At 37.3% G+C, this 16,173-nt stretch overlaps 3 protein-coding genes across 7 annotated transcripts; all 3 read left to right on the top strand.

The window, feature by feature from the left end:
* Window positions 2,408-6,107, top strand: LOC104788395 (polygalacturonate 4-alpha-galacturonosyltransferase). Of its 4 annotated transcripts, none has more exons than XM_010514141.2 (11): window positions 2,408-2,726; window positions 2,828-2,986; window positions 3,263-3,288; window positions 3,391-3,450; window positions 3,527-3,652; window positions 3,747-3,813; window positions 3,894-3,940; window positions 4,030-4,364; window positions 4,483-4,840; window positions 4,952-5,530; window positions 5,616-6,107. In XM_010514141.2, exons 2-11 carry the CDS (start codon window positions 2,830-2,832, stop codon window positions 5,889-5,891), a joined length of 2,031 nt encoding a protein of 676 aa, XP_010512443.1. In that variant the 5' UTR covers window positions 2,408-2,726; window positions 2,828-2,829; the 3' UTR covers window positions 5,892-6,107. The 4 variants fall into 4 exon arrangements, with proteins under 4 accessions (XP_010512443.1, XP_010512444.1, XP_010512445.1 ...); XM_010514142.1 differs by having other exon boundaries at window positions 3,750-3,813; XM_010514143.1 differs by having other exon boundaries at window positions 2,828-2,980.
* Window positions 6,794-10,376, top strand: LOC109124526 (COP9 signalosome complex subunit 1-like). The gene is made up of 7 exons (XM_010514145.2): window positions 6,794-7,258; window positions 7,928-8,248; window positions 8,343-8,459; window positions 8,540-8,625; window positions 8,936-9,170; window positions 9,261-9,469; window positions 10,187-10,376. The coding sequence occupies exons 1-6, from the start codon at window positions 6,866-6,868 to the stop codon at window positions 9,435-9,437; spliced, it is 1,329 nt and encodes a 442-aa protein (XP_010512447.1). The 5' UTR covers window positions 6,794-6,865; the 3' UTR covers window positions 9,438-9,469; window positions 10,187-10,376.
* Window positions 11,261-15,847, top strand: LOC104788397 (homeobox-leucine zipper protein HDG1-like). 2 transcript variants are annotated; one of them, XM_010514146.1, is made up of 9 exons: window positions 11,261-11,662; window positions 11,745-11,962; window positions 12,041-12,158; window positions 12,246-12,929; window positions 13,014-13,115; window positions 13,205-13,405; window positions 13,893-14,070; window positions 14,354-14,721; window positions 15,277-15,847. In XM_010514146.1, exons 1-9 carry the CDS (start codon window positions 11,441-11,443, stop codon window positions 15,673-15,675), a joined length of 2,490 nt encoding a protein of 829 aa, XP_010512448.1. In that variant the 5' UTR covers window positions 11,261-11,440; the 3' UTR covers window positions 15,676-15,847. The 2 variants fall into 2 exon arrangements, with proteins under 2 accessions (XP_010512448.1, XP_010512449.1); XM_010514147.1 differs by having other exon boundaries at window positions 11,748-11,962.

Below are 16,173 nucleotides of genomic sequence, written 5' to 3' on the forward strand. Positions count from 1 at the left end.
CAAACTAAATCAGTCGCGGTGCCTCCACGACGTGCATCAAACAGAGATAAATTTAGATTTATCATATGCGTCCTGGTGTCTCCACGATCTGCATGAAAGAGAGATATATCTTCAGACTTAAGCGTAGCACCTAAGAGGCTTGAAAAAATAAGACATTTAACTAGTTGAAAAGGACAAAGTTCAAGAAAAAACTCGTCTAGGAAAGAACTTGTGGATCATCTCTCTCATATGAATGTGTGTGAACACAACAAGAACATCTGGGAAACACAAGAAACAAAGGACCAACAATACCCAATATTAGATAAAGCAACCGATAGGAAAAAAGATTTGCGGATGCAAGGTAACCTGAAAGTCAATCCGAACCTCCCACACTGTTATCTGGTTGCCTCTAAGATCTGCATCAAAGAAAGACAGAGATGTTTTTCACTTATATAGAAGGAAAAAGAAAAAATCAATTGAGAGGAAGAACACTACCTGAAGATTTAGTGCAGAGAAGACTTGCCATCTATCAAAACTATCACCCACCGATCAAAGCATCCTCCAAAATCTAAAATAACAAGCAAAGAGAGGTAAAATTCGCAAGAAAACATAATAAGAAAAGCTTTTAAGGGATTCGGTTTAGAAACCATACCAAGAATAACATGAATGAGAGTGACAACTGACAGAGATCAGTCAAAGCCATCACCAATCAATCGTAAGATCCTCCTCCACAAATCTAAACCAACAAGAAACAAACAACAAGTAATTTAGTAACATGTAAGTAGAAATTAAAGTGAAATCCAGAAGCAAATAGAGATACGTTTAGAGAACGCCTGAAGACGTAGCAGCATGGAGAAGAAGGTGATGATCAGATCATAATTCGCTTCCAAAAGACCTGCAAGACGAAATAACAAAACTGTAAGGTACAAAATAAAAGAAAAAGAAGTAATAGATGTGTTAAGAGGAAAAACAAAACCCTGAAGAGTGAGGACATAGCACAGAGATGAAGCGTGTCCATATCAAAGCCATCATTGATTAATAAAAACATCATCCAAACCTGGAAAAAAAAAAAACAGAACAACAAGTTAGAAACCACACCCAAGAAAGAACAAGCAAGTGAAATTCCAATGATCGATTCAAAAATAAAAAACAGAGACAAGTTTAGGAGAATGTCACCACCAACAAAACGAACGAGCAAAGATACTAGAGAGAGGAACAAAACCCCTGAACACGTGAAGACGTAGCACAAAGAAGAAGCATCAAGCATGTCATCAAAGCCAACATTGATTGATAAAAAGCATCATCCAAAACCTGATAAAAAGAAAGAAAACAGAACAACAAATTAGAAACACCAAACCTAGATAAGAACAAGCAAGTTAAAATCCAATGATCGATTCAAAGAAACCATCAGAGACTATTTTAGAGTCACCACTAATGAAACGAACGAGTGAAGATACTGTACTAGAGAGAGAGAGGAACAAAACCCTTGAAGGCGAAGCACAGAGACGAAGCGTGTCCATCAACGCCATCATCATTGATTGGTAAAAGCATGTCATCAAAGCCTGAAAAAAAAAAAAAACAGAACAACAAATTAGAAACCAAACCCTAGAAAAGAAGAAGCGAGTTAAAATCCAGAGATCGATTCAAAGAAAAACATCAAAGAGTAGTTTTAGAAGAATGTAACCACCAACGAAACGACCGACGGAGCGAAGATATTATGCTAGAGAGCAGGGCCGGCTCAAACTTTTTTTGCACCTTGTGCCAAAAAAATTTTTTCTCCTAATTTACAGGTCTTATTTATAGATTTTCAGTATTTTGGGGTTTTTTATCAAAATATGAAACATTGAAGAGTCTAAAAACTTTATAATTTTTTTCCAAAATATTGTGATATGGTGCAAATGCACTTTGTGCACTGGGTCAGCGCCGGCACTGCTAGAGAGAGAGAGGAACAAAACCCTTGAAGTTGAAGACGTAATCATAGAGAAGAAGCGTAAGCGTCTATATCAAAAATGACCGTTAGATAGAGATTCATGTAAAGTTATATTTCTTTTTTTCTCTTTTTTTTGTTTGGTAAATTTCTAAAGTGACCGTTAGAGAGATTCATGTAAAGTTATATTTCTTTTTCTCTCATCATACGATCTCTTCTCCAACGGTCAGAGAACACTAACACGATTGAGGACGCGATATCGAGCAAAGTAAATAAAATAGAAATCAAAGTCACACACCTACAGGCCTTAAAAAAATGTACAAAAAAGCCCATTAAATTATTAAGGGTTGGGTCGAAGTCGATACTTGGAAGCAATCAATAATATATATCATTATCAATTCGATGTTAGTTTCGGTATAATAGGCGGTTTAAGATGAATCGGAGTAAACCGGATAGGAGATTCGTAAATTGTAATCGATCCCATAAAAAGAGAGATCTGTGTCGTCAAGTAGGCTCCTTTGAGGTTCTTCTACAAACAATTTTCCTGGCGTTGATAGCGATTGGTTCATTGTCGGTGAATCAACTCAACAACGCTTTCTATTTGTTACAAATCATTATCAATCATCTTCTTCTTCATACTCTTCTTCTTCCTCGCTAACCATTAGCTTCAATTCCGAGTTCTCGTCGCTGTTGTGTGCTTAGATCTCGCCGGGAGTAATGGCGTTTTAGTCTATTCGTTACCTGTGAGGGCTTCACGTGAACGCTGGATTTTTTATCTTCTTCTCAAATCTCACTTGATCTCTCTCTTATTAGATTCCCAGTATGTGTTTTGTTTATCTCTCTCTATCTATCTATCTCCTCCATTATCCCCGGTTGGTTCGTTGCTTGATTTAGGGTTTTTTTCTTTCGAAATTTTGGTAGGGATGGCGCTGAAGCGAGGGCTATCTGGAGTTAACCGGATTAGAGGAAGTAGTGGTGGATCTCGATCTGTCCTTGTACTCCTCATCTTTTTCTGTGTTTTCGCACCACTTGTCTTCTTTGTTGGCCGAGGTGTATACATCGATTCCTCTAATGGTAATGGTATGCCTCTTTTTTTGTTTATACGTTTGCAGATTCATGTAGAGATTTAGAAATTGCAAGGATTGATAGCTTTAGAATAATCTACTACGACTACTACTCTTCTTTTGTTCAGCCTTGATTATCTCGATATTTTAAGTTACATTTCCGTTTAACTATTTGCTTTTGATTTGACACTGATGTTCTTCGTTAAGTTGGTCCTAGTCTCTAACAATTAGTGTCTTTTCAATTTTGTGATATATATAATTTCTGATGGAGCTTACTTTTCAATTACTGCAGATTATTCAAATGCTTCTGTGAAGCAGGTGGGCTGAATACATATAATTATATATAATTATGTTTGGTTTATCATAATTATAAGGATGTTGTTTTAATTAGGCTGTGTTTTTTTTTTTTTCTTGGGGCAGAATCTTGACTGGAGAGAACGTTTAGCAATGCAATCTGTTAGATCTCTTTTCTCGAAAGAGGCAAGTATAATCTTTAATCTCTTTGTTGGTTTTTATGTGATTGGAATCGTTTCTTACTAAATTTTTTTATGTCCAGGTATTAGATGTTATCGCAGCTAGCACAGCTGATTTGGGTCCTCTTAGCCTTGATTCTTTCAAGAAAAAAAATTTGTCTGCATCATGGCGGGAAGTTGGAGTAGACACCTCTTTTAGACATTCTGAGGTGTGATTTAGTTAATGACCTGATTCACTTGTTTCGTTGTGTCTATCCTTGATATTTTGTTTGCTCATAGTTGTATCTTTTTATGTATTTGAAGCAGAATCAAACGACTCAAGATGTCAAATCTAATATCCTGAATGAAAAACGTGACAAGACTTCTAAAGGTAGTTGCTTTTATGTAAGTGGCATTCTGATTTATTTTGACGTTTTCTATCTCTGATTCTTCTATATAACGCTGATGCAGATGGTAGCCATCAGAAAGTTGAGACACCTGCGAAGATTCACAGAAGGGTAACTATCTTGATGCATCTAATATTTTTTGGAGACTTTTCTGTCCTGAGTGTTTCATAACATTCTATTTTTCCAACTTGAAATTTCAGCAACTAAGAGAGAGAAGGCGTGAGATGCGAGCAAATGAATTAGTTCAGCACAATGATGACACGATTTTGAAACTCGAAAATGCAGCCATTGAACGTTCTAAGTCTGTTGATTCTGCTGTCCTTGGAAAATACAGTATTTGGAGAAGAGAAAATGAGAACGACAACTCCGATTCAAATATACGCTTGATGCGGGATCAAGTAATAATGGCTAGAGTCTATACTGGTCTTGCAAAATTGAAAAACAAGAATGATTTGTTACAAGAACTCCAGGCCCGACTTAAGGACAGCCAACGGGTTTTGGCGGAATCAACATCTGATGCTGATCTTCCTCGGAGGTAAATTGCTCCATTTGTTTCTGTTATTCACCCAGAGATGCTTTCTACTACTTGCCTTCTTTTTTCTTCTCGTGTACATCTTAAAGTAACATTCTCTATAATTTTATTTTTCATATAGTGCACATGAGAAACTCAGAGCCATGGGTCAAGTCTTGGCTAAAGCTAAGATGCAGTTATATGACTGCAAGTTGGTTACTGGAAAGCTGAGAGCAATGCTTCAGACTGCCGACGAACAAGTCAGGAGCTTAAAGAAGCAGAGTACTTTTTTGGCTCAGTTAGCTGCAAAAACAATTCCAAATCCTATACATTGCCTATCAATGCGCTTGACCATTGATTACTATCTTCTGTCTCCGGAGAAAAGAAAATTCCCTCGGAGTGAAAACCTAGAAAACCCTAATCTTTATCATTATGCCCTCTTTTCCGACAATGTATTAGCTGCATCAGTGGTTGTTAACTCAACCATCATGAATGCCAAGGTAAACCATTAGCTCTTATCACTTGATTCGTCCTCATATATGTATGTTTAAGTTCAGATATGATTTGCAGAGCTGAAATTTAAAATGTTTTTATATTCCCTGTTTGCGCAGGATCCTTCTAAGCATGTTTTCCACCTTGTCACGGATAAACTCAATTTCGGAGCAATGAACATGTGGTTCCTCCTAAACCCACCCGGAAAGGCAACCATACATGTGGAAAACGTTGATGAGTTTAAGTGGCTTAATTCATCTTACTGCCCTGTCCTTCGTCAGCTCGAGTCTGCAGCAATGAGAGAATACTATTTTAAAGCAGACCATCCGACTTCAGGCTCTTCGAATCTGAAATACAGAAACCCAAAGTATCTATCCATGTTGAATCACTTGAGATTCTACCTCCCTGAGGTTTATCCCAAGCTGAACAAAATCCTCTTCCTGGACGACGACATCATTGTTCAGAAAGATTTGACTCCACTCTGGGAAGTTAACCTGAACGGCAAAGTCAATGGTGCAGTTGAAACCTGTGGGGAAAGTTTCCACAGATTCGACAAGTATCTCAACTTTTCGAATCCTCACATTGCGAGGAACTTCAATCCAAATGCTTGTGGATGGGCTTATGGAATGAACATGTTTGACCTAAAGGAATGGAAAAAGAGAGACATCACTGGTATATACCATAAGTGGCAAAACATGGTAAGTTACTCTTTAACTCTGTGCAACTAATATATCTCATGATGGTTTATTGTGGTCTGCTCATTATGGTTTATTGTTGTTTTAGAATGAGAACAGGACACTGTGGAAGCTAGGGACATTACCACCAGGACTAATAACATTCTACGGATTAACACATCCTTTAAACAAGTCGTGGCACGTGCTGGGACTTGGATATAACCCGAGTATAGACAGGAAAGACATTGAGAATGCAGCGGTGGTTCACTATAACGGGAACATGAAGCCGTGGTTGGAGTTAGCAATGTCCAAGTACCGACCGTATTGGACTAAATACATCAAGTTTGATCACCCTTATCTTCGTCGATGCAACCTTCATGAATAAAAAAAATCAAATCTTTGTTAGATGGATTTGAGGTAATTACTTCTAATATTATGTTGTTCCCATCTCATTCCTCTTTATTTCCACACATTGTTAATTGTTTATTCATATCTTTGTTTAGTCATTCTTTCTTTTCTTCATCTTCTTCTTCCTTCGGGTTAAAAACACTTGTGTTATTTTTGAGGTTTTATTTTTCTAATCATAATATGTTTATGGAGATTTTGTTGAAGGTCCTGTGGAAAAAAAGAAACCATTCTGTCTCTCTAATTTACTGTATATAACAACTTCTGCAAGTTCAAACATGGATCAATTACTTTTCTTTTTTTTAAGTCTTATCTATTGAAAAATTTAACATCTAAAAATCCCAGCTTATTAACAACAACAAATGGTTCACATTTTGTTGATATGTCAATATTTAAGAATAAAAATAGATTTGATTGGCTTCACATCCTAGATTTTCTGATTTTTAGGTATCCAATATTCTTATATCTCTTTTTTTTTCTTTCCATTATTATTAATTGTTATCTTAATTCATTATTGTAGTCAATGTATGAAGAACATCCATATACTATATTGTATAGATTCTGTTGTCAACAAAGTACATTATAGTATACTTTATTTTCTAATTATAATTATTTTCATTTACAGTATGTGGTTATAAGCAACTATTTTATTGGAAAATATGAGATTTTTTATTTAATCATAAATTAGACAGCATTAGTGGAAAAAATTAAACAATATTAATTACAAAAAAAAAAATCTTTTTATGATAGAAAAACTATAATTTTAATAATAAAACCCAAATTGAGTGAATAATAAATAGAAGATGGGCTTAAATTGGACCGACGCTTATTGCCTACTACTAAAACAAATCGCCCCTCCTTATAAGTCCAAAGACGAAACAAAGATCAATAACAAAATCTTGGCAGAGAACAAAAAAAATCCCAAAGCTAAAAAAACCCTAACCCGACGAATCAATGGAGCGAGACGACGAAGCGAGTGGACCGATGATGAAGATGTGCACTAACGGAGGCGATGAGACGTCTAATCGTAGACCTACTATCATAAGTGGCGAACCGCTTGACATCGAGGCTTACGCGACGCTCTACAAAGGCCGCACGAAGATCATGCGGCTTCTCTTCATCGCTAACTACTGCGGAGGAAACCAAACGATTCAGCTTGAAGCATTGAGGATGGCTTACGATGAGATCAAAAAGGGTGAGAACACGCAGTTGTTCAGAGAAGTCGTCAGTAAGATTAATGGCAAGCTTGGTGACAAGTATGTGATGGATTCGGCTTGGTGTGAATCCGTCGAGCGTCGTGCTGAACAGAAGAAATTAAAGCTGGAGAATGAGCTCAGTTCGTATCGGGTAATTAGGTTTTTCTTTTCCCAAACGAGATTTTTTGACCTAATTCCTTTATCTGTATTCCTTGCTTATTGCGTGTATAATGATGACTGCCTACTGCTTGATTTCGGATTAGTTTCTTAGAGAATGAAGTATATGGTGTTGTTTTTGTTGCTTACTGTGCGCATAGCTCGTTTCACTGGCTTGATTGGTTTTGTAGTTGCATAAATTGTGGTTTATCTTCTTAGTATGAGTACACAGACAAATCTGTATAATGATGACTCTTTTACTGCTGATTTTGTTGATTCTCTTTCTCAATTAATTGCCTAAAGAATGAAGTGTGTGGTGTTGTTTATGTGTTCTTTGGCGTATGCATAGCTCTTTCTGGTCAATCTCTTGCTTGATTCAGTAATTGCAAAATTGTTGATTCATCTTCTTCATATGAGTATACTATACATACAAATTTGGTCTAGGTAAGCATAAGAATTAGCTCATGGTTATCTGTTAATAACAACTCTGTAATGCTGATTTCAATGGTACTGTTTATCAGTTGATTGCTTAGAGATTGAAGTATGTGGTCTTGTTTGTGTGTTGCTCAGCTTGCTCATTCCACATTGCTCTTTTCTGTTTAATAGCTTGCTTGACTGTTAAATTACTTGAATGGTGATTCATCTTCTTGATATGTGTATACAGACAAATCTAATCAAGGAGAGCATTAGAATGGGTTACAATGACTTTGGAGATTTCTTCTATGCGTGTGGTTCGCTTGGAGATGCTTTCAAGAACTATATCCGAACACGGGACTACTGCACTACGGCGAAGCACATCATTCATATGTGTATGAATGCGATTCTTGTCAGCATCGAGATGGGTCAGTTTACTCATGTTACAAGTTATGTGAACAAGGCAGAGCAGAATCCAGAAACCCTTGACCCTATTGTAATTGCAAAACTGCGATGTGCATCTGGATTAGCTCATTTGGAGCTTAAGAAGTACAAGCTAGCTGCTCGTAAGGTCTGTTGTTTGTCATATTTGCTCTTGTGCTTATGGATCCTATTCATATTATATCTGAAATTTAATCTTTGAACTTGAATATTCTCTCGTGCAGTTCTTAGATGTTAATCCAGAACTTGGAAATTCCTATAACGAGGTCATTGCTCCTCAAGATGTTGCCACCTATGGTGGACTCTGTGCCCTGGCAAGCTTTGATCGTTCAGAATTGAAGGCATGTATCCTATTTAGCTTTTATTTTACTCTGCCAGTTTGTTTCCAATTTTTGGTCTATAACGTAGTCTAATGTGGCAGCAAAAAGTCATTGACAATATCAACTTCCGGAATTTCTTGGAGCTAGTGCCTGAAGTGAGGGAACTTATCAACGATTTCTATTCAAGGTAACATGTTTTTAACAAGACTGACGCCTGAATCAGGGATTATTAGAGTGAATACCCACTAAGATCAGAGTTAACCAACTATGTCCCTACTACGAATAAGATTTAACCAACTATGTCCCCCATGACTATTAAGACCCTTGAATGCACTATATATTCTAACCGCTCACTGATTAGCTGTTTGTGACGTTGGATTTTAATCTGTATTGTTTATGGGGGCTTACCATGTTTCCATCCAGTTTATAGGACATCCTAAACCAACATTTTAGATTGCATTCCCGTTGAATCTAATCTGTAAGTTTGCTTGTTGCAGCCGCTATGCTTCCTGTCTGGAATATCTAGCAAGTCTGAAAGCGAATTTGCTGCTGGACATCCATCTTCATGACCACGTTGACACACTGTATGATCAGATAAGGAAGAAGGCACTGATCCAGTACACACTGCCATTTGTGTCTGTTGATTTGAGCAGGATGGCTGATGCATTCAAGACTAGTGTCTCTGGTCTAGAGAAGGAACTAGAAGCCTTGATCACAGACAACCAGATTCAGGTCCGTTCTCTTTCCAGAAAGAGCTTCGTATTGTATCACTGTAATTTCAAAATCTTACAATAGAGCAAACCTTTTCTCCATCTCATACAGGCACGGATTGACTCACACAACAAAATCCTCTACGCAAGACATGCGGATCAGAGGAATGCAACTTTCCAAAAGGTACTTCAGATGGGAGATGAATTCGATAGAGATGTCAGGGGGATGCTGATAAGAGCCAACCTCCTGCAACATGAGTATCATGCCAAAGCTTCAAGAAAACACTGAAACTGATGACATCGGCTTGGCTAATCTGAGAGGTAAATGGCCTATTCCAAGATCATAAGATGCCTGTGAAAAATTGATTTGGTTTAGTTATTGGTTAGGTTTATGTCTAATCTTCCCTGGTCTCTAGTTCTTGCTATGGTTTGTCAACTTTTAGTTTAAGATTCTTTAAATTATCTTTGGACTTTGAATGGAATCCTGAGTGTGAATCTATAAACGCATGAATCTCATTGAAAGTGAAATGGTCAACGAGTACAGACATAAGTACACACACTTGGTTTCCATGGGCCAATATAATTTATGAGATGCTCGTCTTTGTAATGCATGTGGGTGGGATCAAATCTACTCATCTCCCAACTAATATCCATTACATTTTGTCAACTTAACATTGCATATTATATGATAGTTTGTGCACAGATGTCACTCTATCTACATATAAATAATAATCAAAACGGTAAGGTCTTATTTTATATAAGTACAATCTCGAAAATTGAAAAACTAAGATTTGATGTCGGCAACATGCATCATGTGTTGGTTAAGTGTGAACTTTTGATTTTCTTGTGTCAAAAGAACTTTTGATATTAATCACTAGAAAGCTACGTTTCTTATTATTAATTTCTTCCATTTTTTTTTTATCACTGAAAGTGATAATATTCATATAATCTGTACTAGTTTTATTTATTTAATTATTATGATTTTATGAGTATGAGGTTACTTATATATACTTTTCTATATGTTTTTGTCTCTCACAGAATTTTCAAGGGTGTTTTTTTTTCAAGATCGGAGCAAAACGAGAAATTAGGCAGATTACTTTATCATGTAAGAACCTATTGTGTTTCTTTAAGAGAGTCGATGACATTTTTGAGAAAGTAAAGGTAATATGCTAAAGATGAGACTGTCCATTATTAAATCAACTATTGAATGATATTGCCTTTTAAATGAGTCTTAGGTAGCATCGCAATAACTTCCCATATGTTTACTCAAAACTCACAAACCATAAGAGTTAAGTTTCCGCCAAATTTGGAAGATGGACCAACTCTAAATTAAATTCACCACCCCAGTACTCCATTTATTTTGAGGTTGTTTTGGTTAAAAGTATTATAAAATACGAAGTTAATTGATATGTGGTTGTAAATCATAAATAGAATCTCGTCATTTACAATACTGATATGTTCAAAAAGTGACACGTTTTTTATGGGGATTGAAGCAGACTATACTATATGATATACACCTATGAACATTTGCAAGTGTGTTTGGTATAAATAAAGTTGAATTAGTTGTTCTTAAAGACTAATAATAAGCCATACACTATTTACTAAACTGTGATTGATAGAAACAGACTTGCACTAATAACTCTATAATATATGTTAAACAAACTACTCCTGTTCAGTATAAAAAAGATTGAAAAATCATATACAGTACGAATTACGATGCAACAACAAAATCCATCGTGAAGAAACATGTTAGAAAAAGAAGCATATGAATATGAATTAACAAATAAAACACGCTCAACTAACGAAGAAATCAATCGAAACTCACACATCCCATAACACACAAAATTAAAATATACTACTACAACAAAGAAGAGAAGGGGGGGTAAAACAGTAAAGTTGAAATAAATAAAAAGTCAGGCTTGCTTGAATCACCACTGGAAGGAAGTGGACTTTTATAGCAAAAAAGAGTGAAAAGTAACGTCAAAAGAGTCAAACCCAACTTTTCAAAGGCTTTCCATGACTCCACATCTCCCCCCTCTTTTTCCTTTTTTACCCCTTTCTCTTATTTCTCATTTTTCTTCTTCGTCGTTTCTGTCGTCTTTTTCCCTTTTTCATTTATTATATCCTCTCTCTCTCTCTCTCTCTCTCTCTCTCCTATCTCTCTATCTTCTTTGTGTTCATGGACATGCACACCGAAGCGACAAAAGCTTTTCTCTAACAGTTAGGGCTTTCTTTCACCTTCCATGGCTTGATTTTTTCTAATTCATTTTCCTCATTCATCAAAACTTTTTCATGAATTTCAACGGTTTTCTCGACAACACTTCCTCCGGCGTCGACGGTGCCGGAGCCTCAAAGCTTCTCTCCGATGTTCCGTACAATAATAATAACCACCACTTCTCTTTCTCCGCCGTTGATACCATGCTCGGAACCACCACCGCCATTACTACTCCTTCTCTCCACAGCCGTACACCTAACTCTCGCCCTTTCTCTTCTCATGGCCTCTCCCTCGGACTCGTAAGCTCTCTAAATCTTCGATTTATTCTTCTTCCTTCTCCTTAAGAGCGCTACTAGTTTTATTATACTCTAAATTTGGCAGCAGCACACAAACGGAGAGGTACTAATGGAGTCGAATGTAAGTCGCAAGAAGACTAGTAGAGGAGGAGGAGAAGATGTAACAACAGAAAGCAGATCTGAAAGTGATAACGCTGAAGCTCTCTCCGGTGACGATTTAGATACCTCCGATGATAGACCTCCTTTCAAAAAGAAGAAACGTTACCATCGTCACACTCCTAAACAAATTCAAGACCTTGAATCGTATTTATTACTTCCCCTTCTTCTTCTACAAGTTTGTTTTTGATTTTGATTCCTCAAATTTTTGAATTTTTTGTTTAGGGTTTTTAAAGAGTGTGCACATCCAGATGAGAAACAACGTCTTGATCTTAGCCGTCGACTTAACTTAGATCCTCGTCAAGTCAAGTTCTGGTTCCAGAATCGTCGGACTCAGATGAAGGTTTGAGCTGCTTTTACGAAATCTCTCTTTTATTTTTAAGTTTTGTTTTTTTTTTAGAATATAACTTTTTGATTTGTGTGTTTACAGACTCAGATTGAGCGGCATGAGAATGCTTTGTTGAGGCAAGAGAACGATAAGCTACGAGCTGAGAATATGTCAGTACGCGAAGCTATGAGAAACCCTATGTGTGGTAACTGCGGCGGACCTGCTGTTCTCGCCGACATCTCCATAGAAGAGCAACATCTTCGAATCGAAAACTCCCGTCTTAAAGACGAGCTTGACCGAGTCTGTGCCTTAACCGGTAAATTCCTTGGCCGGTCTAACGGTTCTCATTATATACCGGACTCTGCACTTGTTCTCGGTGTTGGTGTTGGCTCCGCTGGATGTAATGGTGGTGTTGGTGGTGGTGGGGGTTTCACTCTCTCTTCTCCTAGATTTGAGATTTCTAATGGAACCGGTTCTGGTTTGGTTACGGTTAACCATCATCATCAACCACCGGTTAGTAGTGTTAGTGATTTTGATCATAGATCGAGGTATTTGGATTTGGCTCTTGCGGCTATGGATGAGCTTGTGAAGATGGCTCAGACACGTGACCCGCTCTGGGTTAGGAGTTCGGATACTGGTTTTGATGTGTTGAACCGGGAAGAGTACGACACAAGTTTTAGTCGGTGTGTTGGACCTAAACCAGATGGGTTTGTCTCAGAAGCTTCTAAAGAATCTGGGACTGTTATCATCAATAGCTTAGCCCTCGTTGAAACCTTGATGGACTCGGTTAGTAACACTAACATACTTTAATAATTGTAGTAAATGCTTAATCCAACAGAAGTTTTAAAAAGTACTAATTTGTTGTTATAGGAACGATGGGCGGAAATGTTTCCAAGTATGATCTCAAGAACTTCAACCACTGAGATTATCTCTAGTGGGATGGGAGGGACACGAAATGGTGCACTTCACCTGGTATATATAATTTATGCATTTAGAGACATAAAACTCTTACAATAACCAAATGGGTCCTTCTTTAATGTTTATTGGTTTTGGTTAATTAGATGCAAGCAGAGCTTCAACTGCTGTCTCCACTAGTGCCGGTTAGACAAGTCTCGTTCTTGCGGTTCTGTAAACAGCACGCAGAAGGTGTTTGGGCGGTCGTGGATGTCTCAATTGATTCCATTAGAGAAGGATCTTCTTCGAGCTGTAGAAGGTTACCGTCCGGTTGCCTTGTACAAGACATGGCCAATGGCTACTCTAAGGTAAAAAATGATACTTTCTGGGTGATTCTTATTATTATTAAAACTTAAGGAGTAAAAGTAGAAAATAGTAGTACTGAATTAGTAGAAAATTTTAAAGTTTTACTATTCACCTTTAGGATTGACCCTAGTGTTCACGCTTCTCTAGGAAACCACGGGCAAGCTCTTTGTTTTTGTCCGGGAAATTATAATAAAGGTCTCTGATGCATTGGGTTTGTAACTTTAATTAACTTATATATTAGTATGCAGGTAAAACGAAACACTTTATTTTATTGATCAGAAGCATCTAAAAATCTCCGACTACTGTGCCCTTGGATCGTGCATAAACTATTCTTTACCATTTTTATTTGAGTCAACTTTTTAACATTACACGTTCATAAAGTTTCTCCCTTTTATTACCATTAATTATTTGTTTAAAGCTCACATTATACCTAAAAAACGATTGTGATAAATAAAATCTAACGCAAAATGGGTTTATGCAAACTTGTAGGTAACATGGATAGAGCATACGGAGTATGACGAAAACCGCATCCACCGTTTATACAGACCGTTACTCAGCTGTGGCCTAGCGTTTGGTGCACATCGATGGATGGCTGCGTTACAACGGCAATGCGAATGCCTAACCATCCTCATGTCCTCCACTGTTTCCCCTTCCCCTAGCCCAACCCGTAAGCTCTCTACAACACCTGCGTTTCTGATTTAATTCTAGAATATTTTTTTTGTTGAAAGTAAATAATCAGCTCTTATCTTTCTGGTTGTTGACGTCTTATCTTATCTACCAGAAAAAAAAGATTATATAAATAATTAAAACTACTGTTGAGTGAGTCAACAAGAAAAACATGATAGTTGTTCATTATGTAAAATATCAAACAGTAATCTTGATATCAATTGAGTCACATTTGTTTAATTAATTTTATGTTAATCTTTTGTTACTTGTACTAATGGACACAGCCATAAACTGCAATGGGAGAAAAAGCATGCTAAAGCTAGCGAAGAGGATGACTGAGAATTTCTGCGGGGGAGTCTGTGCTTCGTCGTTACAGAAATGGAGCAAACTTAACGTAGGTAACGTGGACGAGGACGTTAGGATCATGACTAGGAAGAGCGTAAACATTCCCGGAGAACCGCCAGGGATCGTACTGAACGCTGCGACGTCGGTGTGGATGCCGGTTTCACCACGGCGGTTGTTTGACTTCCTAGGAAATGAAGGGCTGAGATCCGAATGGGACATCTTATCCAACGGTGGACCAATGAAAGAGATGGCCCATATAGCTAAAGGACATGACCATTCCAATTCCGTCTCCCTCCTCCGTGCCAGCGTAAGCTTCAAATTTATCTTTTTACACTTTTATATGCATGCGTAAACCAAGCTAATTTAAAAAAAAATCTGGTTTAGTTTTGGTGAAAATTTCAGTAAAAAAAATTTTATGATGTGGCTTAAGTCGGTTAAGTTTTGAGTTATAATTTAATGGAACCGGGCTAATGTGGACATTAAATGTTTTTATATTAAGGACTACAGTGTGTGAAAGGACATGGTTGTGTAGTGTGACCCCAGGATGGTGTTGTCATATGAATCTTGTCGCGTGTGATTGGAAAGTGACAAATCTAGAATTTGGAAGTATTGCAGGGGAAAGCAAAAAAAGTCAATATTAATAAGACATTTTTGACCTTTTTCTTTCCTTTTTGGCTCTGACGTTTTTGAAAAAAAAAAATCTTTATTTTTCCTTTGGGTTAATTTTTATTGAATTATTGGTTTCTTTTCTCACCATTTCTTTTGTTTTACCCTTGAGCTTTCTCTGGCTTGTGACGGTGACACTTTTGAAAAAGCCACCCAGCTTCCTTTTCGAGACTTATAATTTTTATTTTTCTTGAAGGCGGTAAGTGCGAATCAGAGTAGTATGCTGATACTACAAGAGACGAGCATAGACGCAGCAGGAGCGGTTGTAGTGTACGCGCCTGTTGATATCCCCGCAATGCAAGCTGTGATGAACGGTGGTGATTCTGCTTACGTGGCACTACTCCCCTCGGGATTTGCCATCCTTCCGAACGCTCAGGCGGGTACGCAACGCTGCGCCACAGAGGAAGGAAACGGAAACGGAAACGGAGGGATGTGCATGGAGGAAGGAGGGTCGTTACTAACGGTGGCGTTTCAGATACTGGTGAATAGTTTGCCTACGGCTAAGCTGACGGTGGAATCAGTAGAGACGGTTAATAATCTGATATCGTGTACGGTTCAGAAGATTAAAGCTGCTCTTCATTGTGATAGCAACTGATTTGAGATTACGGTGGAAGATTTGAGTCAAGAACGAACCTCATTTTGTGAGGAATCCGGTTTTTTTTTTTTTTGTGATGGTTCGGGTATTGACTCGGATGAGATTTGATCAACATACAAAAACAAAATGTTGTATTTCGGATATTGATGAAATCTAATTGTGGTTTGTTTTATCTTCTTTGTAATGAGTAAATGACTCGATAAAGTCGAGAAAGCATTATATGAAACAAAAAACCGAAGTGTTTTTTTTATTAACGTAATAGCTCCACCTGCCTCTACCATTTAACTAAATTACTTAATAGTAGTAACTAAGTATGATCAACAAAAACGTTTATAATTTTATTTTGGCTTTTGGTTATAAATCATGAAGACAAACGATATGCTCTATCCGTATTTTGTGGTAGTTCATAATGTGAAAGGAAGGCAAGTTTGGAGTCTTTGGACCTAAGATGTTTCTAGTACATGAAACAGAGAAGGAAGGTTGGACCATTTTTATTTA

The sequence above is a fragment of the Camelina sativa genome, chromosome 5, assembly GCF_000633955.1.
Source record: "Camelina sativa cultivar DH55 chromosome 5, Cs, whole genome shotgun sequence".
NCBI classification, from domain to species: Eukaryota; Viridiplantae; Streptophyta; class Magnoliopsida; order Brassicales; family Brassicaceae; genus Camelina; species Camelina sativa.

What these genes read in the sequence shown, in the direction of transcription:
- LOC109124526 (XM_010514145.2), top strand. Translation starts at nt 6,866, where the DNA reads ATGGAGCGAGACGACGAAGCGAGTGGACCGATGATGAAGATGTGCACT. An exon ending in ATGAGCTCAGTTCGTATCGG is followed by an intron (nt 7,259 to 7,927) that starts GTAATTAGGTTT and finishes ATGTGTATACAG; the next exon opens with ACAAATCTAATCAAGGAGAG. An exon ending in ATCAACGATTTCTATTCAAG is followed by an intron (nt 8,626 to 8,935) that starts GTAACATGTTTT and finishes TGCTTGTTGCAG; the next exon opens with CCGCTATGCTTCCTGTCTGG.
- LOC104788395 (XM_010514141.2), top strand. Translation starts at nt 2,830, where the DNA reads ATGGCGCTGAAGCGAGGGCTATCTGGAGTTAACCGGATTAGAGGAAGT. An exon ending in ACGTGACAAGACTTCTAAAG is followed by an intron (nt 3,814 to 3,893) that starts GTAGTTGCTTTT and finishes ACGCTGATGCAG; the next exon opens with ATGGTAGCCATCAGAAAGTT. An exon ending in CAACCATCATGAATGCCAAG is followed by an intron (nt 4,841 to 4,951) that starts GTAAACCATTAG and finishes CTGTTTGCGCAG; the next exon opens with GATCCTTCTAAGCATGTTTT.
- LOC104788397 (XM_010514146.1), top strand. Translation starts at nt 11,441, where the DNA reads ATGAATTTCAACGGTTTTCTCGACAACACTTCCTCCGGCGTCGACGGT. An exon ending in TTGAAACCTTGATGGACTCG is followed by an intron (nt 12,930 to 13,013) that starts GTTAGTAACACT and finishes TTGTTGTTATAG; the next exon opens with GAACGATGGGCGGAAATGTT. An exon ending in TGGCCAATGGCTACTCTAAG is followed by an intron (nt 13,406 to 13,892) that starts GTAAAAAATGAT and finishes GCAAACTTGTAG; the next exon opens with GTAACATGGATAGAGCATAC.